Source organism: Labrus bergylta, chromosome 14 (assembly GCF_963930695.1).
Source record: "Labrus bergylta chromosome 14, fLabBer1.1, whole genome shotgun sequence".
In the NCBI taxonomy this organism is placed as follows: domain Eukaryota; kingdom Metazoa; phylum Chordata; class Actinopteri; order Labriformes; family Labridae; genus Labrus; species Labrus bergylta.
Genome location: NC_089208.1, coordinates 10,151,104 through 10,178,662, shown reverse-complemented (window position 1 = coordinate 10,178,662; position 27,559 = coordinate 10,151,104). Strand labels below are relative to the sequence as shown.

The 27,559-nt window shown below is 40.6% G+C and overlaps 1 protein-coding gene across 4 annotated transcripts in view; it reads left to right on the top strand.

The window, feature by feature from the left end:
- LOC109981449 (roundabout homolog 1) overlaps positions 1–19,866 on the top strand; it is a 100,413-nt gene extending 80,547 nt beyond the window's left edge. For 2 of the 4 annotated variants that reach the window (XM_065963061.1, XM_065963063.1), the window contains 26 exons: positions 214–334; positions 1,163–1,301; positions 1,406–1,533; positions 4,001–4,125; positions 4,229–4,400; positions 7,325–7,530; positions 7,629–7,710; positions 7,801–7,969; positions 8,059–8,225; positions 8,373–8,494; positions 10,362–10,596; positions 10,803–10,924; positions 11,068–11,239; positions 11,536–11,733; positions 12,450–12,476; positions 14,137–14,176; positions 14,375–14,529; positions 14,690–15,043; positions 15,138–15,260; positions 15,344–15,479; positions 16,178–16,318; positions 16,409–16,857; positions 17,344–17,484; positions 17,578–17,802; positions 17,899–18,097; positions 18,183–19,866. In XM_065963061.1, coding sequence (XP_065819133.1) covers positions 214–334; positions 1,163–1,301; positions 1,406–1,533; positions 4,001–4,125; positions 4,229–4,400; positions 7,325–7,530; positions 7,629–7,710; positions 7,801–7,969; positions 8,059–8,225; positions 8,373–8,494; positions 10,362–10,596; positions 10,803–10,924; positions 11,068–11,239; positions 11,536–11,733; positions 12,450–12,476; positions 14,137–14,176; positions 14,375–14,529; positions 14,690–15,043; positions 15,138–15,260; positions 15,344–15,479; positions 16,178–16,318; positions 16,409–16,857; positions 17,344–17,484; positions 17,578–17,802; positions 17,899–18,089 — 4,140 coding nt within the window. In that variant the 3' untranslated portion in view covers positions 18,090–18,097; positions 18,183–19,866. Of the gene's footprint in view, positions 1–213; positions 335–1,162; positions 1,302–1,405; positions 1,534–3,697; positions 3,807–4,000; positions 4,126–4,228; positions 4,401–7,324; positions 7,531–7,628; positions 7,711–7,800; positions 7,970–8,058; positions 8,226–8,372; positions 8,495–10,361; positions 10,597–10,802; positions 10,925–11,067; positions 11,240–11,535; positions 11,734–12,449; positions 12,477–14,136; positions 14,177–14,374; positions 14,530–14,689; positions 15,044–15,137; positions 15,261–15,343; positions 15,480–16,177; positions 16,319–16,408; positions 16,858–17,343; positions 17,485–17,577; positions 17,803–17,898; positions 18,098–18,182 lie in introns of those variants that run through there. The other 2 variants (XM_065963062.1, XM_065963064.1) reach the window with 2 other exon arrangements.
- The last annotated feature ends 7,693 nt before the right edge of the window (positions 19,867–27,559 follow it).

The following is a 27,559-nucleotide window of genomic DNA, read 5'->3' as shown; positions in this document are numbered from 1 at the left end:
TAATTTGGTTTTCTAAAAGTTGCTTTGTAAATCACTATCCTAGTTTGTAAAAACTGCATTAAAATAAACACTTTCTCTACTGAGAAAGTTAGAGGTTTGGCCTTCTTAGCCTTCTTATCATGACATATGCACATTATGGTCATAATACACAAGGTACTAGCTTGTCATGTACTTTAAACAGCTGTTAAAATATGTTATTGTGCTTTCCTTCAGATCCGCAGTGGCAAGCTGATGATCACCAACACCAGAAAGAGTGATGCAGGGAAATACATCTGCGTTGGAACAAACATGGTGGGAGAGAGGGAGAGTGAGATCGCTGAACTCACCGTGCTAGGTAAAACACTTTTCAGCTTCCTGGTTGCATTTCACAGTGTTGCAAAGCTTCACTTAGTCTGAGGACCCTCTCAGTTTACAGCAGACTTTTACCAGAGCGCTATGTGAGTTGTTTTTTTTTTCACAGGGGTATAATCACCCATTATTAATTACATTGATTATGCAGCACTACCATCCAATCTGCCTGCTCTGGATCGTCGACATCAGACGCTACAACCTCTCAAACCTGCCAGAACAAGAGCTCCCTGTGCTACCTCCAAAACTCCCATTTCCCAGTCTCCATGCTCCATCTCCCCCTCCTCGTTTTTTTTTTCACCCATTTCCCATCAGAATAGAGCCCTTATCAGCATCACATGGTTAGGTGACCTTGGTTGAGGTTGGGAGTGCCTCCTAGAGCGTTTCAAGGCTGGAAGAATAATCCTGCTGAATGCAAAAAAGGTCAAAGTATGTTGTTCTACAGGTTGTGAAAGAAGATGAGTATCCCTGGATTATTATATTTTCTGCACTCTATTTTAATTGCAATTTGTACTAACATTTTCATAATTCTTAACCACCTGTTTGAGGTAATAGGAGCAGAACTGTTGGTTGTTGCTTTATCTCCTTGCACATGACCCTATTGTTGTAAAACTATGCAAAAAAGCATTGACCAAAGGACAATGTCCAATCTATAAATCATACTTAGTTCACCAAATTTAAGACAAAAAAATGTACAATTATTTTTGCACCTTTTTTGTACCACTTAAAGAGTAAATGATGATAGCTACACACTGATGACGTGAAAATATGTCAGTAGATGATAATAATATCCATTGTTGCTGTTGCCCTCCAGAGCGTCCGACCTTTATAAAGAGGCCCAGCAGTGTGGTGGTGTTGGCAGACGAGAGCGTTGAGTTCCACTGCGTCGTTCAAGGAGACCCTGTTCCCACTGTCCGCTGGAGGAAAGATGATTCTGACCTGCCTAAGGGCAGGTAAGGCACAAAGGCCCCCTCTGTGCACATTAATTTACCATGAAATCACACCGTTTCAACTTTTCCTTTCATCTCCTGATTGTGTGTGTCGGTGCTGCCCGCAGATTTGAAATCCTAGAGGACCATACTTTGATTGTTCGCCAAGTGACCTCTTCAGATGAGGGCTCCTATACATGTGTGGTGGAGAACATGGTCGGAAAGTCTGAAGCATCCGCCACGCTCACTGTGCACGGTCAGTACAACTTCACACTCTCGTGTAACCTTCTCTTCTATACATAGTTTGCACTCTCTTTTTCTGAGCCTCAGATTTGTTTTTCTTGGATGCTAGTCAGCTGCTTTTATCCTAACTGGAGAACTAATTCTGTCATGTAGTGTCACAAATCAGCAGGCAGTGACTTTTACCTTTCATGCAGACCTAGTTTTCATTATTGTGCCTGAGGCTGATGTCACTCTACAGACATTATAGACAGGCAGATTGATCTCCTGGGTTTTCGTCTGTGGTGTTATTTTTTCCTTTCACTTCCTGGCTGGAGGTCAAAAAAAAATGTCTGCAGCAGCCTCAATTTCTAAAAAAAGGAAAAAAAAAACAAGCATTAAAGCAGTATAAGACATCACAGCAGTTTGTTTACAGTAATGTCCTGCATAAGCCGAGAGGAGCATGCAGAGTAAATGTTTACGTGACTGCAGAAAATGGCTTCATTTGGTCGCAGTTGTCCTGCCACAATGACACCCTTTAGTTCTTAAATCAGCGGCGGGAAATGAGCTGAGAGACACCTCTCAAAGTCACGCACATAAACACAAACACACACGTGGTATAGTGGAGCAGTGGGCGACAGGGACTGTGAGGACAGTAGGACTCAATTAAAGATAAGCCAGGGCTGGATGCATGCTGGGAAATGACATGGTTCCCATTACATCGTCTTCCTCTTCCTCCAAAAAAACCTGAGAAAACGAGTGTCGAGGGGGGGGGAGCACAGCTAATTTGAGCAGGGAGTGAAAAAGGGCTGGGAGAAAAATAGGTGGGAGACAGGCCGATCTTGTATTATGGAGAATAACAGAGAGCTGAGAGAGATGTTAAATGTGTGTTTTATAATTAAATAAGGGTAATAATAAAAATATCTCAGTTCCAACCACTGTCAGGCTCAATCATCGCTATAGTCTAATCCACACAGTCTTTTTGACTGACTTCCTGAGCATTTGGTTGATATTAAACAGTTGCCATTCGAAACAGATGCAGCAGGCCAAGAGGCTCTCCTAATTGTAAGGTTTGCACATGACTAAACTATGAGATCAAATCCCTCTTCACCAGTGCAACCATCAAAATAATCCTTTTGAGTTTAAGACAACTAGACGATTAGATAATCATAGAAATATTTTCAAGACTTCATTGCATTAACTCAGTCTTCCTGTAAAACCATGTGCTTTCCCTTTTCTGCAGACGTCCATAGAACACAAAAATGTTGAGCAGTAACCACAGTCATCCTCTCGCATTTGTTTGAAAAGTAGCTGGTTTAGCTAACCATTCATTTCACTATAAATCTAGTTTAACGGATGTCAACATGTACATCCCAAAATATGTCTGTGTTTGTGCAGAACAGTTCGCAGAGCAGATGACTGAAAAGCACCAGCAGCTTCCTCCCCAGTTACCTTCTTATCCAGACACAATGCCCCCCCACACACACACACACACACACCCCTCACCCCTCACAGGTCCAGGGCTTCATTAGGGGATAGTATCTTTGTCAAATATCCCTCAAGGCTGGCTAGCTCTGTAACTTAAACTAGCAATTATATATGCTTTTCACAGCTCAGAGCCAGCTATAGTCTGCTGGGTTTAATTGGGGCTAAACAGCAGGCCTTGTCCTTTGACACCTGTTTTTTTAGGGTGTGTGTGTGCATGTGTGTGTGTGTGTGTGTTGGGGGGGGGGGGGTCAAGTTTTATCTAGGAAAAAAAACTGGATGACATTATTTATTGTCTGACTTGTCAGTATTTCAATTCTATGATCCCACATGAAAACTTGAATGGAAATGCTTTAGACTATATTACTCTGTGGAAGTAAAATACAATGTACTCTTGCTTTCTTTTCTTTCTCCTACCCTGTGTCCTTATATTAATGTGTTAAAGGTTAATAATGAGATGTGAAAATTAAATTAACTTCATCGCAGAAAACATAAAAATTGAGAATCTCCGACTGAAATTAAATGGAAATAAAGTATTGACTAAAAGTAAAAGCAGAAGCTACTTTTTTTCCTCTTGACCCACAATGCATGCCATACTAATGTGATTCGGCTCTCATTCATTCAGGCATTTGTCATTTCTGTTGAGTGCATCATGTCCATGTGTTTGCCTTCTTTACTCATTACACTGCTCTGTTTTTGTGTCTTTTCCCTTGTAGTCAACAGTGGTAAGTTGTCACCCATGCCTCATCCACTATCAGACAACAACAGGAAAACATGAGCCCCTGTTTTTGTCCTATCTGCACTGTTATTCCATCCACCAAAACAGTATGTAATCCATTTTAAATGTAGGTAAAAAATAATACAAAATGTGGGTTTTTTTGCATTAAAAAGGTAAAGAATGACTGTTTTTGCTACACTTGCACTTAGCATTTTTGGCTTTGTATGCATTTTTCATTCAAACTTGGAATGGTTCAAATGTGACAGGCTGCCAGGTAATTAGTGCCTCACTTCCTCTGCAGTGCCCCCAGCGTTTGCCATGCGCCCCAGAAACCAGGTGGTGGCAGCGGGCAGGACCGTCACCTTCCAGTGTGAGGCCACTGGCAACCCACAGCCAGCTATCTTCTGGCAGAGGGAGGGCAGCGAGGTGAGATTTATCCAGACTCAGTCATCTCATTGAATCACTACTCTACTGCAGTAAAATGTGTTTTTTTTTTTTTTTTAACTGTGATATCTGTCTCCCTCTCCAGAGTCTCCTCTTCTCTTACCAGCCTCCGCAGCCCTTCAGCCGTATGTCTGTCTCCCAGATGGGCAGTCTGACCATTACCGATGTTCAGCGCTCTGATGGAGGCTTCTACAGCTGCCAGGCTCTCAACATCGCCGGCAGTGTTATTACCAAAGCGCTGCTGGAGGTCACAGACTGTGAGTAAAGGGAAGGAGTGATGGAGGGCAGATGAGAGGGACTTTTTTTTTTTCAACACATCTCTAACTTTTTGATTAGCAGAATGCCTTGCTGCTGTAGTTTTGTCTGAGTTAAAGGCCAGTGGCCCTTAAGCGTTCTTTTCACTATAATCTCATTCAATAGCATAATGACCGAACTTTGGACATACTGTCATGAGATTCCTATGCTTTCTGTAATAATACTGATAAAAGCAAAATCTTATCATACAGGGGATGAAAATATCACATAAAGGGGTCTAGATTGTGTCTTTTGGTTCCCTCGATGTCAACGAAAGTTTGATAACTTCTTTTTTAAGCTACAAACTAGCCTTGGTTGCAGGCTTGGTTTGTTTTCAATTATTTATATATGTCACCTTGCACAAATGAGAAACACAACATGTAAGTATATTACAAAAGAGTTGTAGTTGGTAGGCTTTGCCGACTAACATTCATTGAAGGAATTTAGGAGACATTTCATGATGTTTTGGGCTCTGTTTCCATGGTGATTGTGTGTAAAGAGTCTATCTTGCAACTGACATATAATTGCTTCACTTGCGACGACACAATATAAATCAAGAGGCCCAAAGGGAACTGTCTAATTCTAACTTTAGTTTCTATTTACGCACAACAGTCTGTCAAATATTTGTGTCGATATATTGGAATTTAGACTGCTGAATTCTTGTTATAGTTTAAAAGGTCCTTTTCAAAACTGTTCTGAGAATTAGCCAACCAATTCCTCGGTGATGGAAAAAAAAAAGTGTGTTAATTGTTTAAAAAGCAATTTAAATGTGCTTGCAGGCCCGTACCAGTAATTACACACCACCAGCAAAATCTACAAGCTCCCAATTAAATGACCTGTGTGATCATGGGTAACTCTGTGCCATGTACATATATTGAATTAATTAAGATAACTGCTCCAGGCTTGAAGAGACACTTCCTGCATATACACATATTAGTCATAAGGATAAATCTGAGGCCAATGTTGGTAATGTGTTCTGCAGCCACCTTAAAAAGGGAAATGAGAGGCATCCACTTAGTGAAAAAACTGAAACAGCTAATGGAAATAAATGAAAGAGGGTCATGTTTTATGTAATTTTTTGCAGCAGTCGATAGCACCATACTCTCTCTTTTTCGCTACCTTTTTCTCCCTCCTCTCCCCTTCCCCCTAAATTCTCCCCATCCCACCACTCTCCTCTCATCCCCTTTTGGAGTGGTGCATTTGTATGGAAATAACTGGCCCGCATTACCTCCGGCAGTTTTCAAGGCGTGTTTCCATCACCTTTTTTTTTGTGCTACTTTTATTTATTTATTTATTTATCTAGAAGCCCCTTCCCCTCATCCGTGGGGTTTTTCAAATGTAAGAGAGAGAAAGAGGGAGAGAAAGGAAGGCTCTGTTATCTAAGTGGGATTGTTATTAGTCGGGCTTTGCCGTGGTGATTGGAGTCGGCTCCAGCAGAACCTACTGCCGAGTGAACGATTAGTTGCTCTCCGCTGGAGGGGAAAAGTTGATTTCTTTTTTCCTCCGCTGCCTGCACAGCCACCTAAACCTATTGTTCTCTCCTTTTTACCAATTTCCCTTCGCAATATCTCTCACATCTTATCTGTCTTTCATTTTTTGGCAGCTTTTGGTTTCGATTTTCTCTATTTTCACCTTTCTTACTTTGATATCTCGCCGTCTGCACAGAACTTACTGTACATCTAGTGAAAATCAACTCCCAATTTGCTGTTCTATAATATGCTGTTGACCATGTACTGATTCATGGCATTTTGCCTTTATATGACTGTGATAGTAGATATACAGGAAAATGCACTAACCACATTCTTATAGGGAACATTTAAGTTATATACTGTATTTTGCATTTAAGCCAGTGAGCTAAAATGTCTTATCAGTATGGTTACCATTGCACAAAAAGACAATCATGTGACAGTCAGTAAAAAAAGTTTCCTCTATATAAGTAAAAAAAAGCACATGAGAGCTCCAAATTGGGCGAAGTGGAGATTGTTCCTGGAGCTCAGGAAACAAAATGTATGTATAGGTTAGATCTGTTTTCAGTGCATCCTAAAAAAAAACGAGAGCTCACTTGAAAAAGAAGCTCAAGTCTAAAGTTTCATTATAAATGTTTACTTGATGCAAAGTAGGTTTTCCAAACAAAGTTGTATGATTGCATATTATGGCAGTTGAACTACAGGGCCTTACTAAATGGATTTGAGCTTGTATAGCACTAGTCTTCTTTCAACTCAAAGCAGTTTTTCAACCGGAAAGTCGAAAGGTTTGATCCCCAGCTCCTGCAGCCACATGTCCGATGTGCCTTTGGGCAAGACACTTAACCCTGAATTGCTCCCACTGCTTTGTCGGCAGCGTACGAGTGTGTATGAATGACTTCTGATGGTCACTTTACATAGCGATCTCTGCCATCAGTGTCTGAATGGATGTGTCAGAGGACTAAAAAAAGCGTTATACAAGCTGAAGTCCATTTTACCCATTCACACCAATTCGCACCGTGATGGCAGATGCTGATATGTTAAGTGTCTATCAGTATTAACTAATACCATTCGTACCTATTCACACACCGCAGAAGAAGAAGTAGTGGGAGCAACCTGGGGTTAAGTGTCTTGCCAAGGACACATTGGACATATGGCTGCAGGAACTGGGGATCGAACCCCCAACCCTTTTCGGTTGAGAGACAGCAGACTCTACCAACTGAGCCACAGCTGCCCACTCTTGCTAGTTGAAATCTGTTTTTTGTATGGCCTCCTCAAAGATCAAGCGATTACAACATACATCCTTCCATTTTCCAGTGTAACTGGCGCTACTAGAAAATATACAACCATGTGTCACATACTATGCAACATAGTATAATTAACAATATCTGTCTTTCCCTTTCCTGCTTCTCTTTCTTTGTTAGCTGGGTCAGAGCACCCTCCTCCTGTCATTAGACAGGGCCCACTCAATCAGACTGTGCCTGTGGACAGCACAGTGGTCCTGGGCTGCCAAACAGCTGGTTCTCCACCTCCTGCAGTCCAATGGAAGAGGGATGGTGTGGTGGTTTCTCCTGTGGACTCCCGCATGTCAATAACCGACACAGGTTCCCTGGAGATCCGCTACACTAAAGTAAAGGATGAAATAATACAGCAGTTAGTGTTTAGCAATTACAGCAGCCACACTGAGCCAAGCCACTAATATGTGCCACTGTACTTCCTCTTCTTCAGCTGGGAGATACAGGCTTCTACACATGTGTAGCTTCTACTTCCAACGGGGAGGCGTCATGGACTGCATACTTACAAGTGGAGGGTAGGTGACACCAATTCAGACAGAGTCATAAAGGTTGTTCACTCGTGCTTTATACTGTAATGTAACTATTTGTTGGTCATTCATTCATAGAGTTTGGAGTTATTGTTCAGTCAAATCAACCTATGGACCCTAACCTGATGCCCAGTGCTCCATCCAAACCCGAGGTGACTGACATCAGCAGGACCTCCGTCACTCTGTCGTGGAAATCGAACCCCGGCGTCGGTGCACCACCTACATCTTACCTAATAGAAGCTTTCAGGTTAGATATATGCAGCACCTAGCATGTTTTGTCTTGCATTCTGTTTAAAATCCATAAAGCGTCGTGACACTTTCCTTGTATTTCTGCAGTTATACGTTAGGCAGCAGATGGGTGACCCTCGCTGAGCACATAAAGACACAGACTTTTGTACTGAAGAACCTGAAGCCTGCCACTGTCTACCTCTTCATGGTCAGAGCGGTGAATGAGTATGGCCTCAGTGACCCCAGCACCATCTCTGATTCTGTCAGGACACAGGGTCAGTGTGAGCTCTTTTCATTCCCTTTTTTCAAGCTTTACTTTATATTGTTGTTCAGATAAAGTACATGTTTTTTTTTTTTAAGTCAAATAATCAATGCATTAATGTTGCCATTTTCCTCTTTGCTTTTCCTTTTTGTACTAACAGAGAGCAGCTCAACAATGCAGGGAGTGGACCACCGCCACATCCAGAGGGAGCTGGGAGATGTGGTTATCCACCTTCACACGCCAACTGTCATTTCATCCTCTGCTGTCAGGGTGCAGTGGATGGTAAGGGGACCAAAGCATGATAACTGCCCTGCACACAGTTTGCAATTACGCTACATTTTTTTACTCTGCCTAAGCACCCTCTCATTTTTCTTTCTCTTAAGCATCAAGGTATAGTATGGAGATATTATTGTTGTAGAACTGTTTGTCAATGATAAAAATTAGATCAATAAATACATACAGAGATTTGTAAAATGTGTAAATGCGCACATAACTCTTTATGGATGAAGAGTCTAATTGAATCTCTATTTTTAGATTTAGCTCTATTATTCAGTTAAGTTTCAGTAGACTTTGGTGTGTGCAGGAAAAACTGTCCGTGTGGACAACATATATAGATATCTGCATTAAAAGGCAGCTAACAATCAATTACAGATCAAACATTTTCACTTGAACCACAAATCTGCCTGAACCTGCGTCACAAAAGCCAATCAGCCTTTAGAATTCCCTGACTTCTTGAATGCATCAGAAGTGATCGATAAGACCTCCATTCAACAAACAAGCATTTCAAATACTTTTTTCTTCTCTTCCTGAGGACAAACCTGACAAAGCTTGGTCGTTTTCTTCCGTTATGTAATTTAAAATTATCCATTGAATTTAGACTCAACAGATGAATGGACGCTTTTCTGGGATCTCATGGACAAAAAAAAAGGAAGGTGTTTTACGTTGCAGATGTAAAGTGTTGTGGAGAGTCAGTGTTGAATTGAAGTCTTTTACACTAAATGGTGGATTCACCTGAATTACAGAGAAATCTACATCCGTTCTCATAGACATAGATTGTCTATCAGATGATGATAGATGATGTTTGCTGATGGGTTCCGAGATTGCATGTAAACAAACGGCCTATTGAGAGGCCTGCTGCAGCTGTGACTGATGACTTGTGTGTTGTTGTTTTTTTGTCTACTTATCTGAAGTCTACACCTTTTGCAAATCTTTTTTTCACATCTGCAGATCTGCAGTTAGCATTTGTGGATCTAGTCACGACTTGCAGATCTGTGTACACAGTGTGTATCTGTGAATGCGTCTTTAAATGCAATTATAAATCTATTTACACACCTTTGTGCACAGTTTTTGATATATTTTTGCATTTGCAGTTTTGCACCAATAGCATCTCCATACCAACATGAATGGGCATATACCCTGTCATCATTTCTGAACAGTATATGAAGAGCAATAGGAGAAACTAAGCTAAATTGTAGCTTGTGTGAAAATGAAGCGGAATGTTAAAAACATTCATCTGCTGAAATGGTCTGGTTTTCTGTTTAAATATGTATCCCCACGCAATAAATCCAACTACATAAGAGAAGATCATTATCTGTAAATTTGGTGAGATAAATTATGTTTTGTTCCAAACACTTAAGAGTTTATTTGCAGCATTTTTTTCTTTTTTTTGTCTGGGAGGATGTGTGTGTTCAGATGTGTGTCGCCACAGCAATCTGTAATGGCATCTTTGTGACAATCATGTGGTTTAAATGGAAAGTGTTTATCCCACTGCTGGATTGAGTTTAACTTGAACCATGCCGAGAGGGAAACTATTAATGACCTCACATTGTGGTTTGCAACGAGATTACACAGATATGAGGAAATGTTCATCTGTATACCCCCTAAAGGGAAGGGGGAATTAACTGAGTTTTAACAGATCCTTCCTGCAGGATATTCACTATCAAAAAAAACAAGACGAGGCTGTTGTTTTAGCCCACGTGGAGGTATTTTTGTGAGCTGAAACTTCACTTGCATTACAGCAAAAAGAAACAGTTAATCAAAACAACTTATTCTCATCTAAACCTTTTGTTCCTCATGATCCAAAAAAAAAAAGTCCCAAACTCATGAAATACTTATCTGGAGCGTATTTATTTTTTCTTTTATCCACTAGGTTGAGCAGCAGTCTCCGTACATCCAGGGTTACAAGGTGCTCTACAGGCCGTCTGCTCACCACGGGCAGCCAGAGGGGCAGTGGAGTTTCCTGGAAGTACGAGCCTCGCGGGAGGACGGGGTGGTGATCGGTCAGCTGAAGAGAGGAGCCATCTATGAGTTCAAAGTGCGCCCGTTCTTTGATGAGTTCCAGGGAGCTGACAGTGAGGTGAAAGTGGTCAGGACTATGGAAGAAGGTAACTTTTCTGAGAAGTTTGGTTTGACAGTATTAAATGTTTCCATAAATACCTCATAGGAATTGAAACAACTTGCTGCAACTGTTTTTTTTTCTTCTATATCACAGTTTCTTTGAGACGAAAATATGTACAGTATTTGATGTAAACAGCATGAGATGAGATTGCGTTTATGTCTGCATGGCTAACTGTATTTGTCCTTGTCTTAGCCCCTAGTAAAGCACCCCAGGGCGTTACAGTGACAAAGAGTGATGCCAATGGGACTACAATCCTTGTTGCTTGGAAACCGCCTTCAGAACGGGAGGAGGCTGGATTCATTCAGGAGTATAAGGTGAGAAAAGAAGGCTCCTGCCCTGCCCTCACCTGAACTGAACTCATGCTCTAAATCCTTCAGTTTGAATGAAACTAGCAACTTTATTGGCCTGGTGAGGCTTCTTGTGTTTTCTAACACACATTTTCTTATCTTCTCTGTAGATCTGGTGCCTGGGTAACGAGAGTAGGTATCATGTAAACCAGTCTGTAGACGGCTCCACCTTCTCTGTGCTCATCCCCAGTCTGGCACCAGGAATTCGCTACAGTGTCGAGGTCGCAGCCAGCAATGGTGCAGGACCCGGGGTCAAAAGTGATGTCACTTTCTTTCAGTTAGGTAGGAGACACTCCCAGAAATGTTGACTTTGTTTAGTTTAGGGGTCAAGAGAGGCCTATATTGTAGGCCAGGATCTAAGCAGGGGATCTTTGGAATGTTTTACGCCCCCTTTTCAAGTTACAGATGTTATGATGAGAAATAAATGAAGTATCGTATTATGCCAACCCTATTTGACCAACTTTTTAAGAAAGTTTGTCAATGCTTTTATACCTTAACACAAGTTCTGCAAATGATTGCTGCTAATTTGATACACGTGTCATTTCTGATTCCTATCTTTTCTTCATTTATGGGTTTAGACTCTGCAGGCCAGATGATGGATATCAGTGAAGAAAGAGACACTCTGTCTCAGCTCTCAGACGTTGTGAGGCAACCAGCTTTTATTGCCGGCATTGGTGCCACCTGCTGGTTGGTGCTCATGATTTTCAGCGTGTGGCTCTACCGTCACCGCAAGAAGAGAAGTGGCCTCAGCAGCACCTACACTGGCATTCGTAAGGGTGTGTGTTCCTCCTGTCGTGTGTATACCTTTAACTGTAAGACATTTATGTGTAAGAATCTGATCATGTATGTTAGTGTGTGCCTGCAAAAAGAGGAGGTAATGTTATTTTTTGGGGCACATCTGAAGGTCATTTTGATTAAAGAAAGAATCAAGCCATGACATATTTCCCTCCACACTAAACAGCAGACCTCAACTCAGTGATATTAAGGATTATCCACAGACACTGATATGCAGATCACATCAAAAGGCAGGAAAAAAAGGTCTAATCTGCCTTTTGACACAAATACTGAATCAAAATTTGCATTTGGGACCATGCAGACAGTCAGAAGCTGACCTTTAGTCGCTCATTTGTGAGAGTGTCATTTCCTCAACACAGACGGTTCTTAGAGGCACTGGCCTGTCAACATGTCTGCTACAATACTGCTGTTATTCCCCCTCTTTCTCTACGGCTGACTGTCACCCCCATTAACCTTCACCTGGACTCTCGCATCAAAGGCGGAGGCAGCAGAGAGACAGATGGCACGCGGTTATTTAAATATTTCAATGCATCCGTTTTTTACATGAAGAGATCACAGAGCAGAGTGCATGCAGAGAAATGACAACACAGACACATGAGGACAGCTAATCATTTAGCTATAATAATAGTAAAGTGTGTTAAATGTATTTAAGTTTGCTTATCTAATTCTTCCCTTCTGTGTTTGTCTGTCTCTACAGTCCCTTCATTCACCTTTACACCTACAGGTATGTACTGCTGCACAATTGATCGATTGCTTTGGAATCTAACAGATATTAAGTAGAGTTAACTTGGATTGTAGTTAACTGATGGGTGCAATTCAGTTTTTCATCCCAGATGTGTCATTTAAAAGTTTTTACTTCCTAATACTGATTCCCATACCTGAATACTGGGTACTGATCCAATGTCAGTGTGATTAGGGAATTAGAATAATATTATTCTATATTATCAGCTGTGGCTCAGTGGTAGAGTTGCTCGTCTCTGAACCGGAAGGATGGGGGTTTGATTCCCAGCTCCTGCAGCCACATGTCTGATGTGTCCCTGGGCAAGACACTTAACCCCAAATTACTCCTGCAGCTTTGTCGGTGCCGTATGAATGGGATTAGTTAATACTGATGGACACTTTACAAAGAAACATCTGCCAACAGTGTGTGAATGGGTGTGAACGGGTGGGTCTGACATGGGGTGTAAAAGTGCTTTTAGTAGTCAGATGACTAGAAAAGCCATTTGTCCATTTACCATTTATTATCAAACAGCTTCATGCCTCTTCTACTAAGTCTGTAATGCATCTTTAAACGTCTCTTAAAACTGAAGCTTTGCACTCTTCATATCAACATTTTAATCATCACATTCCAATGTAAAAATGGCCCAAATTACATACTTTTTTGTTTTGCATATTGTATGGTTTGCTGTGCTGAACAAGAATTGATGGCAAATCAAATAGATTCTTCAAGCCTTAACATTTATAGTCACCAAGCCTATCTTGTATTTAGGCATTGCATGAGTCATTTCTGACACTGCTATTGTGTTTGGGACAACTCTATTTATCATGTAGGCATATAGACATAGAAAGTATAGAACAGGTGAAAGATTGCACAGTGCTTAAAAAAGTATGAAGTGATGTTGGGAACATCTCATATAAATGAGAAGTGCTGGTGGATTGATGTTGTGTCTCTTCAAATAACATTATGAAGAGTATGAACTAGAACTGACCCTTTTGTTAAATGTCCTGAGAAGGCTGCCACTGGTGTTAATATTTAGTACTGTATAAAGACTAATTGACTGATTGATTGACATACAATACAATATAGGAAAAAAATGGAATCAATGAAATAAAAGATCATCATGAATATGCTTAATTTAGTTCAAGAATGTTCTTTTTAAGTGGAAACTATCAACATCTACAGTATACTAACATGACATAACATGTCAATGTGTGTTTGGGGAATCAATTACACTAACTTTAAGAAAGCATCAGCATGTGCTTTTGTGTAAAAACATGCTAACAGCCTTCTTCAAGCACCTGCTTGCTATGTTAGGTTAATTTGATTTAATAAGGTATATATTAATAGGATTCTACGGGAAATGTCTAAGTTTGATGTTTTACTGGTGCAGAAGAAACTGACATAAAGAAGTGTTTCTGATTCAGTCCAGACATAATGCTGAGACCTGTAGAGTCACGGGCTATTATTTTGGCCTGTCTCTATGTAAATTAAACCACAGAGTCAAACCCTATTAATGCAGGCATACACAGAAGTGAGTGTAGACTTTGACTTCAGAGTTTTGCTTAGAATCTTTCTCTGCCTTTTGTGGGTTTTTTTCTGCATTTGGCACTTCCTCTTTCTGACATCTCTTCAAGGTTTCTTGTGTTTCTATTTCTCTTTACAGTGGCGTATCAAAGAGGAGAATCTGTGTGCGGTGCTGGCAGGTGAGTGGTATATTTGTTCCTTTGTGTTATATAAAAAAACGAATTAGAGCAGGGCACTTACATTGTTGAAACACTAGGGGGAGGTGTATCCCTTCTGTAAAGTATGAACCTGGTGCATCCCCACCCCATGCTCATCCATCAGCCTTATTTGAAAACAGCAGGTTTAGATTGACAGCTCTGTGATCCTCCTTGTTGCAGACCTGGTCTTCTCAGCATGGGTGAACCTCTCAACCAGCTGTGGCTGCCAGACAATTGGCCGAATGCATGTGCCAATCACAAGGACTGTAGCATCAACTGCTGCAATAATGGCAACGGCACCAGTGACAGCAACATGACAACATACAGCCGACCAGGTCAGTGTCAGACTGAGTTCATGTCACAGTGCTAGTATAAAATCCTTTCAGATACAGATTTAGAGTCTAATTTAAAATCATTCATATTCCTACAGTACTAAGGCTTTTTTTCTCTATCTGCACATTGATGAGCTGTTTTTGTACTTTATGTCCTCCTCAGCTGATTGCATAGCAAACTATGGGAATCATCCAGAGAACAAACAGGGCGGACAGCTTGGTTCTGAGACAGCCATTTATAGTGATGTGAACCTTTCCAACAAGCTCAACGAGATTAAAACATTCACCAACTCCAACTTGGGCTATGTGAGTCCTGGAGGAGATTACGAGCCCATCCCATACGCCACCACACAGCTCATCCAGGCCAGCATTAAGAATAAAGCAGCCACAGGGGTGGCTGCTGCAGAGCCTCTGGACATGCCCTGCTGGAACAAACCCCCCAATCCTCCTCCAATACCCAAGGAGATGGCAGCACAGATGCAGTACAATATAATAGAGAAAAATATGCTAAATAAAGGTAAAATAGGGTTACATTTCTTTTTTGTTTTGTTTTTTGTTTTACATGTTCAAAAAAAGAAAGAGTTTGCACATTCTCGCTTCTTTGTCGTCAGATCATCTTCAAGGAAGTGAAGGAATGATCCATCCTAAAACGCTGCCCTACAACCAGATGAGCAGAGATCACAGCACAGGAGGCTCACACCACAGCTCCGACAGAGGCAGCAGCAGCACCTCAGGTGAGGCCGACAGCGGCTCGGGATTTCACTGAGCCAAACCAGAAGTCTGTGTTAACCTTGATGTGTTCATTCATGTTTCCCAGGGAGTCAAAATCAAAAGAAGGGAACGCGGGCCCCAAAGCTACCAAAACCGAACGCAGTAAGCTGGGGGGAAGCCCCGCCCCCTCCTCATGCCAATGCCTGGGACTGCGATGATTATAGCCTACCAATGGAAAGGAGGTAATGGGAAAAATTAGACGATTACACATACTAAACACTAAAACACAGATATAAAAAGTGTGTTGACATGGGGTCTAGTGACAGTATTTCACATGAATTGCATTAAATATGCACCAGTCTGCACAAAATGTCCACTGCTACTTTTATTCTTGAATGTATTGTGCAAAAAAAGCTAATTAATAGCAATACTAATATTATAGTTGTGTATTAAACAGCTATTCTTTTGCCTGGTTTAGAGCTTGAAAAGAATATGAATAGGTTTTCAGACTCACATGAGCATAATTGCTGATGTAAACACCTGCAAACCCTTCACAAACAACATGGCCTTACCGTCACAGTAAAAGGCTTTCAAAGAACTAATTACACAGTACAGTTTCGGTTTTCTTCATTGTCCGACAGTCGGTTTATTAGGGGAGAGGGTTTTTTTTTTATAATTGAAATTACCTAATGAAATGTACAGAACAGTAAACAGGCGTGCATTCAAGACACGTGCCACATTTCAGCAATAAAAACCAGATGGTGCAGAAAGCTTATTGTTCCTCTTTGTGTGTTTTTCTATGATGGAAATTTGTGTTTTTCAACGGAGGGCCGAGGGATTTGCATTTAAGTCTAATGGGCTGTGACTAATGCGTAAGGACTGCCAGCACCCCTCATTCCTTTAGCCATTACCTCATGTCAGTTGTCCTTTTTCTCATCAGTTTTGATCCAGAGGAGAGGATAGAAGGCTGCCCGACTCCACCAGTCAGAGGTGCAGCCTCATCCCCCACTGAAGGGTCCTATAGTCATCCGTCCAGCACAGGAGCACATGGGGACCTGAGTAATGGAACTGCGCCCCTCAGGTAACCAGATTTACCCTTTGTGACACTACATTAAATCTCTTTTAAGTGATGCTACAAATGCTGCACTGACACACTGATACACTTTTCCAGCCACCCTCGCGCTCTTTCCCCTCCACACACCTACAGCTCCATACCCCTCTGTATGGCTGCTGATGGACAGGAAGAGGAGGAGGAGGAGGAGGAAGAGGAGGAAGCAGAGGAGGAGACCGACGCTGGGCTGCCTGAAAGTCGCTACAGCCAACAACCCCATAGCCAGCACAAGTACAAAAATCAGCTGCACCATCCGTCTGCACACAGGCTGCTTCTCCACGGGCTGGAGCAGACCCCGGCCTCCAGCACCGGGGACCTGGACCAATCAGTCACAGGGTCCATGGTGAACAGCTGGGGCTCAGCATCCGAGGACAACATCTCATCAGGCAGGTCCAGTGTTGTCAGCACCTCGGAGGGATCCTTCTTCACAGACGGCGACTTCAACCAGGCTGTAGCGTCTTCGCGGGATATTGTCGGCCTCCGCATGTGCAGATACCCAGAGGAGTCAGGTGAGAAAGCATGTGGGGAAGGAAGGTTTTTGTTACGCCTCCGTGGATTGTGACGCTGCCTCTAGCGACACGTTTCTCAAGATGATATATTTCTTGGCAAGAATTGGATGATTAAACTTCAGTATATTTATAGAAAAACAGTTGCAATGCAAATTTCTGATTTCTTCAAGCAGTTCAGTCTTTAGGCGTACTTTGACTGAGTTAAATCTAATGTGAGGAGATTTTTTAGTTGCCTATGAAACAGGCTGAAGTCACTTGTGACACTGTATGACCTTCAAAAGCAAACAAGACCTTCAGCAACAATATAACATTTGTGACGCTAACTGTTTTGTTAAATTTGTCGTGAATTAAATTATTTCTGTTTGAAAAATATGACTCAGATGCTTGAAATAAACGTCTCACTATTTTAGAACCTAACAACTTTAAGTGAACTGTTACGTAATGAACGAAGCATTTCATCTTTGTTCTTAATCTGTATTGTTTCAGGCCGGCGGCACCAGCGACCCAGCAGCCCAATGTCCACAGACAGCAACATGAGTCCTGCAATAACACAGAAGAGGCCCAGGAGGCATAAACAGAACCAAGCGGGTGAGCAGGACTACCAACCCAAAGACGTATTCAATGATGGTAAGGAGGACTGAGTCATAAATGACATTAGAGATTTTCTGCTCATCTCTTAAAAGCTCTCACATTTGACTCCCTGCTCTGCTCTGTCCCCAGACTCCTGCATGCCTCTGAGTTTCTCCAGCCAGATGTCCCATGTTGACTACAAAGTGAGGGGGGCCACGCTGCCTCGGATGGGCTCTGGGGATGCGCGGGGTCGACGAGGCAGCACTGGTACTCACAGGGTCAAAGAGGTGGCTCCCAATGAGCAGAGAGAGGGCCAGGACAAGCACAAGTCTCCAGGCGGAGGAAAAGGAAGCAGCAAAAGCCGACAGCACTCAGGTTCTGGATGGGTTATATAGCACAATTATGGGGCAGCTACGATGTTTTTAAGTGGCTTTTTAACTAAAATACATTCTTGTGTTGTCTCCTCTTCAGAACTAGGGGACGTCTTACTGTACAGTCGCCCCTCTTTTCCATTAGGTCAGGTTCAGAGGAATCCTGTTGATGCTAACTCAACCAGCTTTATGTCAAGTGGAGACTCAAGGACCAAACAGAGAGGACAGGCGCCACCTATAGGACAGGTGGAAGAGGTAAATCCAAATCAGGCATTCAAACTCAAAATCTGAATTTAATGGTAGGTAATTCTTCTATTAATTATCTGTGACTCATGTTTACTGACAATGCAATGAATAAATGTGACACTGTTTTTTATTTCACAGTCCTGAAGAGCTAGAAGAAAAGAAGCAACAAAAGCACAAACCGAATTTCCCACCGGTTGCTTCAAACAAAGGACTATGACCTTTAAGAAACAGAAAAAGACTGCACAATACATTTTTGTACTTCAAATTTCCCATTAGGTGTTGGAAAAAAAAAAGTGCTCTCATGTTTAAAGTGTGTGGACTGGATGCACTGTTTTATTGTTTGCTTTGTGGGCGAGCAGCTTCCAGGAGCAGGAAGTTGCGAGTGTCTGTTGTGACCGCTCGACGCGGTCCATACATGATCTTTCGCTTGTCTGGTTATTTTATTGTAGCTGTTCTTCATTCATTACCAGCCATCTTGTAAATTTTTGAAATTGTTTACTGCCACAGAAGTGCTTCAAATTCAAATTTTATATAACAGTGTTAATGTTTTCTAAGTGATGTACATCTTGTCTTTGTATGATTTTGTTTGACTTTGGTTATAAAAGCACAATCACTTAATTTTATTCTAAGTCTTTATCATATGGATTTTCAGTCTGGAGGAAATCAGTGGTCGGAGTCTCGTTAATCATGTCATCACTTCTGGGCGGGCGGAGAAGATGATTGTTGAATGTGATTGTGCATTCTGTTGCGTATACATTTGAGCTGCTTTCATTCAGATTTAAACTATCTGTTGTGTGTACTGAGAGAATTGCATGCAGATTTTTCCCTGTTGGAGGTTTTTACTCTTCATCTTGACTGCTTTGTCCTCCTGTATAAGGATGATGAACACTCTGCTCATGGACTGGTTCCATTCATTGTTTTCTACACTGAGTCCATTTCATTTAGTCCTGATGTGTTGCCTTCACATTGGCCATAATTTCTAGTGTAGGGCTGGACAATATGCTTTGTTTATTGATTTAGTGACTGCTAAATCTAGGAAAGACTTATATATTATATTTCAATAAACGGAATTGTGTCTTAATCCCTTAGAATAAAGAAAGAAAAACTACAAAAAAAAAAAAACCTTTAACCAAGTGTTCAACTACATGTCCAGGGGTGCAAAAGCTTAAAATTGACATGCAAAGAAGGCACAAAAAAGTGAAAATGAAACCCTTGCAATGAGTAAATATATATGCTTTATTTATAATTGTACATTTAAATTATGGATTTGTGTCATATTGTCCAGCCTTATTCTGTAAATTAAAAATGGAACAAATATGTCACTTTAACTTCTATGTTTCAATAAAAATTGCTGTTCCTAAAGCAACGACAACAAATCTACTTTTAATTTATTGCTTTAAACTATTTCTGCATTGCATTTCCTAACCTTTGATTTTCAACCAGGACAACTTATGACATGTCTTAATGTTGCTCATGAAATTGCTCATCAAGACTGTAAATATTAATGGACACAGCCTGAGTTGTGTCACCCATATGTTACTGCTAGGGGACTTCGGAAGCCCATCATTGGCGGTCGCCATGCTGGAAATGCTGTCTCAACCTAACTTTCATTCAACCCAACGACAGGAGCTGGAGCTGAGGTGGGGTTTAAGCCTCTTGACAAACCGTTACATCACGCCCACCTGTCAGTCATGTCAGCTACTTGCCTAACTATGGATAACACATAAAGTTCATCAAATCAAAACTGATGTGCACAGTCTGTGCAAATTGAGTCGTGAGCTATTCAGACCTATTTTGTTTTATTAAACCCGTATGTAAACAGGTTAATGTCTGCTTTAAGGAGTGGCTTATTTGGGGTTTGTTTGTGACTTTTGACTTTCTCTTGGAGCCAGCCTCAAGAAGACACTGAAACTGCAGGATTTTGCACGTCGGCATTCTTTTTCAACAGCAGAGGTTGCTGCTTGATCTAGCCCCTTTTTGCTGTTAAAAATGCAAAAAAAAAACATTTCATTATTTCCCTTAAGTCACTCATATGCACAAGAGTTGTTTTCTTTACAGTTGGAACGAAACGTTTGATGTCCTTTGTACTGCCTTTATCCGATATCTGATGTAATTAGAGTAACTCTCACTCATTTGAAATAAAACTTTAATTTGTATTCCTGTAACACATATAGCGAGGATTTCAGACATTTTAAAAGTAGGTTTGTAATACATCTTTTATCTTGAATCACACATGACTAACATTTGGTTCACTGATTTCCTACTACAAGAAACTTTTAGCGTATCTGGTTGATGAAGTGTGAAGGTGCTCTGGCCTACGATTGAGATGTGAAAAACTTCACTCTTTATGTAGAACTAACTTAAAATATTATTCTAAACAACCCTTGGTGCATAACAGCATGGACTTTTGGTATGTCTAAAAGGGAATGAGAAATGTATGTGAAGTATTCCAAAAGGTAGGTCAGTGTTAAGAAAGTTAGGATTTGTACCTTCATTATTTATAATTCAAAAAATCTTGAAAAATATTTGTTCATTTATGTATTTTGGGTTGAGTTTCTGATTTCCATCATCTAAATCATCTAAATTCTTTCTGAACATCCTTCAGCCTGTCCCGCAGGTAAACACGTCCCACTCTGCAGTAGTTCTTCTGAGGTAGAGGAGGAAGAGTAAAAAGAAACTGCAGGATGTGATGAGACATGCTGTTTAATTAACCTCACTTACCAACCTCCATCAACACAGCAGCTGTGAGACGTTGAAAGGAGGAAGGTGTCTCACAGATGTCTTTCGATGTTTGTGTGTGTGTGTGTGTGTGTGACTCCCAGGTTATCACACACAGTAAGCGGTGCATCATCTGCAAATACTCCAACTGATTTTATAATCATAAAGAACTCATTGTGATTTATTACCAAGGTTCATCATGAGACAACTCCACACGCAGAGGTGATTTGCAACGGGAGAAGGTGTATGACCTTTGTGATCGTTAAGTTTTCAAGCGTGATTTCTATAAAGTAGATGTCGAGGCCTGAGAAGGCCTAATTCATAAATGACTCAGACTCCTTAAAAACTGTTTCGTAATTGGACTTGGATATTTGCAGAAATGTTTTAAATTCATATTTTAAAGTGTCATTATTAGATAAATAATGGCACAGTAGTTGCTGGTTTGACTGCAATGTTATATAAAGACGTCAATGTTCTCAGAGCAGATGTGTCACATAAGGCCCAAGTGTTGTTACGAAACCCATAGAGAATTCCTCCCCCGACTCTGCGGGTCCCCAAAGCTCTACAAAGCCTTTTCTTTGGTTCTTTACCGGAATCTAATATTTTTTTGGATGTCAGACCTGCAACAACTTTTCTGTTTTTAATCATCAAAAGCTCCTAAAACACTCTCTATATCTACCTGCCAATCACTAAAGTGCCAATAGACAAAGTTAGCAGTCAAACATAGTGAAGCATTTAACAGCTAAGGAAAGATATTTCCCTCAGGAGTTGGAGGAGACTGAAACATTGAGAAAGAAAGAGAGAGAGAGAGAGAGAGAGAGAGAGAATTGCACCTATGTGCATTTTTAAGATACAGACTAGGGTCTTCCAATTTATTGCAAAATGTGCTCCTGAAATTATCTAAAAAGCAACTGTTAGCAGATAGTCATATCAACTTTGTTCTCTTTGAAAGTAATTTTGATGTCTTATCGGCATTATATTGTTATATTGCAGGTTAAAAGTGTCAGTTTGTCAGTGTTTGAAAAAAATCTTAAGATTTATGTCTCAATGAAAAGGTGTGAAGAGGTGCAAAGAACTCTTTTGTCGATCAGATCAGACATCGAGAACTAAGTATGAGGAGTACATGAACGCCCTCTTTTTATATTAGAATTTTAACTCTTTACAGGGTGCCAGTTTAGTCCTCATACCATCTTCTATTAAACACAATACATTCTTTATCGTTTCGGGTAACAGGAGAGGGCCATGCAATATATATTTGAACCACAGTTTTAGATTTTATCTACCTGAGTTTGTTCTCTTCAAGCCCTTCTGTACACTCCACAGGAACCAACATCATTCAAGTCGCCTTACACGGCAGAGTGTAACTTGTCCCTGCAGTCTATTATCTGTTCTCTCCCTCTTGCTTTACTGTAGGTAAGAGACTCTCTTTACACAAACATATTGAGTCAAGTAGCTTTAGAGAACGTCATAAGCCACAGAAGAATAAGTTATCAATTTTAAATATTGATTGACCAGTGAGCCATTCAAAACTCTGGAGAAACAACATAATTATATGGACTGTGAAGATAAGAAAATAATCATTCCCACATGTGAGTGCCCATAGTCTATCACATAAAATGGCTTGAGTTATATTGGCACCTTGTGAGTGGGATTCAGCTTGTGGAAGAAAAAAAAATTCTGACCTCTTTTGTAGCTGTCAAAGCTGTTGTAGGCAGCCATGACAGTGTGTTTCCTTGATCACCACCAGTCATTTTGAATGTAACAAGAATGATTACTTGGAGAAATAATTGTTTCTCAATTATGAGGAGGGTTAACTTTTATAAACATAACTGACCCTTAATTACCAGAAAATGATTAAAATAATGTTGTTGTTTTTTTAATCATAAAAAGAGCATCACCCTCCGCACAAGTCCTCAGAGGTGATTGTTACATTCAAAATGTTAAAAAGCTGGAATGTGCATGAGCATAATGGAATCAAATACTTGAATATGCAATGTATTTTTTTTTACATCATGTTTACTGAGTCCTTCATGCAATCAGCCCCTTCATGAATTATTCGAGGGAACTTGATTGCAACCTAATAAATTCTGTGTAAGATTCCGCAGAATGACTTATGCTGTTTTCCTCTCTGGGAAACTACAGTCTCAACACTGTAAATTGTTGCCTTCATCCCCTTCTATTTCTTTCCCTTTTTCCTCCTTTTCAAGGACAACTGTCTGCAGTAGGTTATTCACAAGTGTTTGCCTTGGTTTCTAAGATACTGTGTGTGAATGTGTGTATGTGTGTTTGTGTGTGTGTGTGCTGCCAAGTTTCATTTTCAATTTTGCTGTGTTTATCCAGCAGATTCTGTGCAATCTGTTGACAAAGAGGCGGCCATGACAGCTAGGGCAAATGCTGCGGGATTGCTTGAGAGGCTGACAGAAGAAGTGAAACTGATGGCTGTCAACTCGGAGCAGTTTTTTTTTTTTTTTTTTTTTGTGAGAGGCAACATCTACAGAGACAGTATGGCTGTGGAGTGCTGTACTGTGAAAAAAAAAAAATGTCCCCACTGACCTCGCAGATGAACTAAACCATATGTCATGTAGGTGTTTAATTTTCTCACACCAAATGTTGAATTATAAAGTAATCCAAAATATGACTGTGCTTTTATGGTGGAAGTCTTTGGACGTTTTGGAGATTGGATTTTCTTAGGTGTCTTGAACTATGTTTGGGCTGTAGCGATGCCTTGTTTTAAAGGAGTAATATGTAACTCTGACACCCAGTGGTTAAAATGGGTACTGCAGTCTAAATTCAAAACATTGACGAGAACTGTCGGCCCCTACCCCTCCTAGAGTTGATGCTCACGCGGGTTGCCATGTAGCAGGCACTGAAGCTTCATTATTAAACCTGCTGTGCATGGGTCTTGACATCTTTCTGCGTTCTAACCTCACTCTCTATTTTTCAAATATCCTCTTTAATATTTGTCCAAGTTTTACCACGTTTATGGTTGTCGAGCTTATTCGAAAAATGCAGAGGATTATTAGGTTGGAGAAGCAGATATGTCTGAACCAGCGCACTTGCCCACTTCCATCGTTACAGCATATGTTGGTTTGCCGTTTGCCTGGCAATCAAAACTTAGAGAAAGGACATACTGGCTTCTGTCTTAAGTGGGGGTCAGCCTTTTCCATGGGGGTAAGGTTGGGAGGACAAACCATGCAAACCACTCCCCTTCCAATCACTGTTGTCAATGAGGCAACAGGTTTTCAACATAATGAGGTTTATTGAGGAGGTGAAGAAGGCACTGAAGTCTGGAGGTGATGAAGACATTGATTAGCGCTGCAGCAGTGAATTAAACAGGTGGTGTCAGAGATAGGCAGCATTCCTCAGCTCTGAGAGGCAATGTTTACCTGCATCATTGACATCCCCGCAGCCAAGGATGATGCCAAGGTTGAAGTCTGAGGAAAAGAGGTGACACCCAATGTTGAGTGAGACATTATGATAGGAAGGGAAGCAGGAGTAATGAGTGCAAATTTATGATTTTTTTTAAATTTACTGCAGTTGTGTTTGAGGGAAGATTACTTTCTCTTAAAGCAGGCAGTTGGTGAGGAATTAGGAGGTGTCAGAGATAATGAATGTGGTGCTGAGGTGGAGCTCGATCCAGCAGTGATAAATTCATATTAGTTTATGGAGATATTTCACTGCCTGCCACTATAAAAGTTGACTGCCAACTAGGGGAGGATGTGCCTGACAGTGCCAAGAGAGGACTTACTGTGGGGAGATGAGAACAGAAAGCTAAGTTGTCAGCAGGATGATGTAGCCATATCTGGCATTAAGAGAAAGGGGGTAACTTTGAGTGCACACATGCTTGAGTTATAATATTTCAAAGTGATGTTTTATACATAATGAGAGACAGAAGAATTAAGATAAAAGGTATGACAACTTTATGATGGCAGAACAATCTGAGTAAGAAATCCAGACACTTGTTTTACTAGTTGCAAAATGCTGTTGTTGTGTGTTTGTGATTGTCATGGGGGTTTCTACTGCATTTAAAAAGGCTTGTTTAAAGGCATCAAATAATCTGTTTTATTTCTACTGAGATGTATATCAAAAAGTTTAGTTTCCTTGTCAAAAAACTCCTCCAGAATCCATACATTGACAGACTCAAGAACTATTTCATTCCCCTGGCCATATAACACCTCACTAAAGCATTTGTTTTCATTTTTCAGCTTGCTATCTGTCTGTCTGTCTGTCTGTCTGTCTGTCTGTCTGTCTGTCCGTCCACCCGTCCGTCTATCTCTATCTATCCATCCAGCTACTCCAATAAAGTGTGAAGTACTTCACTAACAAGGGGCTGACAAGAGGGGTGTAAGCATGTTTAATACAATTTGCTCAGTAACATTGATAAGAGGGCAATATTTTTGTTATGACAGATTTAATCTTTATTAATCTGGTTTACTTGATGTCAGCTTTAGTTTTGTTGGTTCAAAGCTAACATAAAACAATAAATCAGCCTTTATCAAACTAATATGCTCATTTTCAATTGGTTAGGATTGTCATTTCAATAACATCCGTGTGTGTGTGTGTGTGTGTGTGTGTGTGTGCGTGTGTGTGTGCGTGTGTCATAACAATACAGGAACACAAACTAAGTTTACAGCACAAAACACATGTTTCAGTGTCCAGTAGAAACTGGACTCTTCACACAGTGAAGATGAATCATCCAAAGGAATAGTCCATTAACAAAAACAGAACACAGCAGGGGGGCTCTAAGTGAAATGTAGCCAACAGGTGTTTTGTATCAAATTAATTAGATTCTGGATTAAATCAGAGACATCTTTGTCACTTCACTGTTGGATTGTAAATTCACTGGCTCTTACTTTAGTTCTATTTTTTTTGTCTCGAGGGATCCTGTCAGTGAGATCCCCTTGACAATATCAGCAGACAAATTGTAAGTCAAGACTTCTGAGTAACTTTTTGGGCAATAGTGCAGAGACAATCTGTCCAGACTGGAAAGGCTGAACATCAAGCGATTTCTCTCCATTCTCTAGAGATTTACAGTTGAGCTACTTTCTGCTGAGGTCTCATCTAGATTTATATTTTGAGTGCAACCAGGTATAAGAATGGATTTATATAAACATCAGCATGCAAATGTCCTGTATTTACCAAAATGCCCTTTATTGAAGAGGTCCAGCAGAGGCCTCAGTGCTTCTTGTCAGTAACACAATATGAAGCAGCAGCATAAAAGCAGCAGATGAAGCATGAGGATGAACAAGATAAAAATAAATTGGTCACTGAGGGAGCTGAAGGCTGGAGACCACTGGCCTTTAGCTTACCCTCAGGGTAGCTGATCCACAGAGCGGGACTCAGGTCTCAGGTGGGGTTCATGTTCACCAGCATACTGTTCAAATGTTGCAATTAGCCAAATGTCATGAGTCACAAATCAGCCTTTCCATGAAAAGTTACACATAATCATACTGAAAAGGTTGTTGTCCTTCACCTCGTGTGGGGAAAGTTTCAGGAAAGGATGCAGGTCATGCAGGCTTGAGACTTAAAAACAGAAAAAGAGAGTGAATTTAGCTATTTCTTATCCCTTTAAAGCAGCTATAATACATTATTTCACAGTTAAATACTCCAGAAGTTCTACAGCCTGGTGTGAGGTGGAGGAGTCCAGCTGTTATTACAGTATTGAAATGCTAACTAAAATACAGTATAAATAACGTAGTAAAGTCTCCAGCTTTAGCATCATACTGAGAAATATAACAACCTACTTTGCAATTCATCATGTTGCTCATGTTTCAAAAATATACAGTCGAGCTCTGTAATCACACTGTCTACATTTCCTTTGAAAATGTACGACTCTGACATTTGTTAGGCATAAAATTGGTTCCTCAGCGCACCAGTGTCAATATATCGTGTATGTGAATATGTAAATAATGTTATTTCTTGAATAAATACGTATGCCGCCTGTACAGCAGTTTCCTTTTCTTTTTTTAATGCATTCACAATCAAAAGGTTGCTCTTCCAGGGGACGCTAACTGATTTCGTTTGATTATTTTAATTGTAAGATTGTCATCTGGAGTGTCATTTACCAGCAACGATGACAGAAGACACTGAATTTGAAATGGGCCCTCGCAGTTTCGTCTGAAGTAATTATGTGATCATGTCAATCAGTTGCTTGTCAAATCTGCTGAAAATACTTATACTGCCTTTCTATATCTAAAAAACTGCAACATGTATAAACGTTAAATTCTCAGCATAGCCCTGAAGATTAAGCTGTGTTGTAAAGGGAGGGTCAGCCACAGGGCAGTGCTATAGGAGCAGCATGACTTTTTCATTATGACTGAAAAGGTAATAAAAGAAAATACAAGACTCTTACACCCTTTCATATGCCTGGTCCAACACACAGAATCTTAGTCCATTAATTACCAAGAATCATGAGCAAAATTGAGTATAGTAATTGGTTCACATTAAAGTTATCTCTCATTGGCTGGACCATTTTTCAAAAATTACAATTAAGTCTAGTTTAATATCAGGTGAGTTTTTTTTTTTACTTCTAAATAGTAAGCACATTTTATTAGTGATTTAGAGGCCATGGTCCTCTGTGCTTTACTGTCCTTATTACCAGGAGTGCTCTCTGCAGATAAAGGATCCCCATTATAAATATTTTTTCCCCATTTGTACTGGCAATGTCCATGGAAGTGCTGCAGTTTGAGGCTGAATAGATCCCCGGAGTGTTGAAAAAAATATCTCTAAGCAACAGTTACAGGAAACTGCTTTGTCATCCACAACCCATAAAGTGACCACACCATTACAGAACCAGT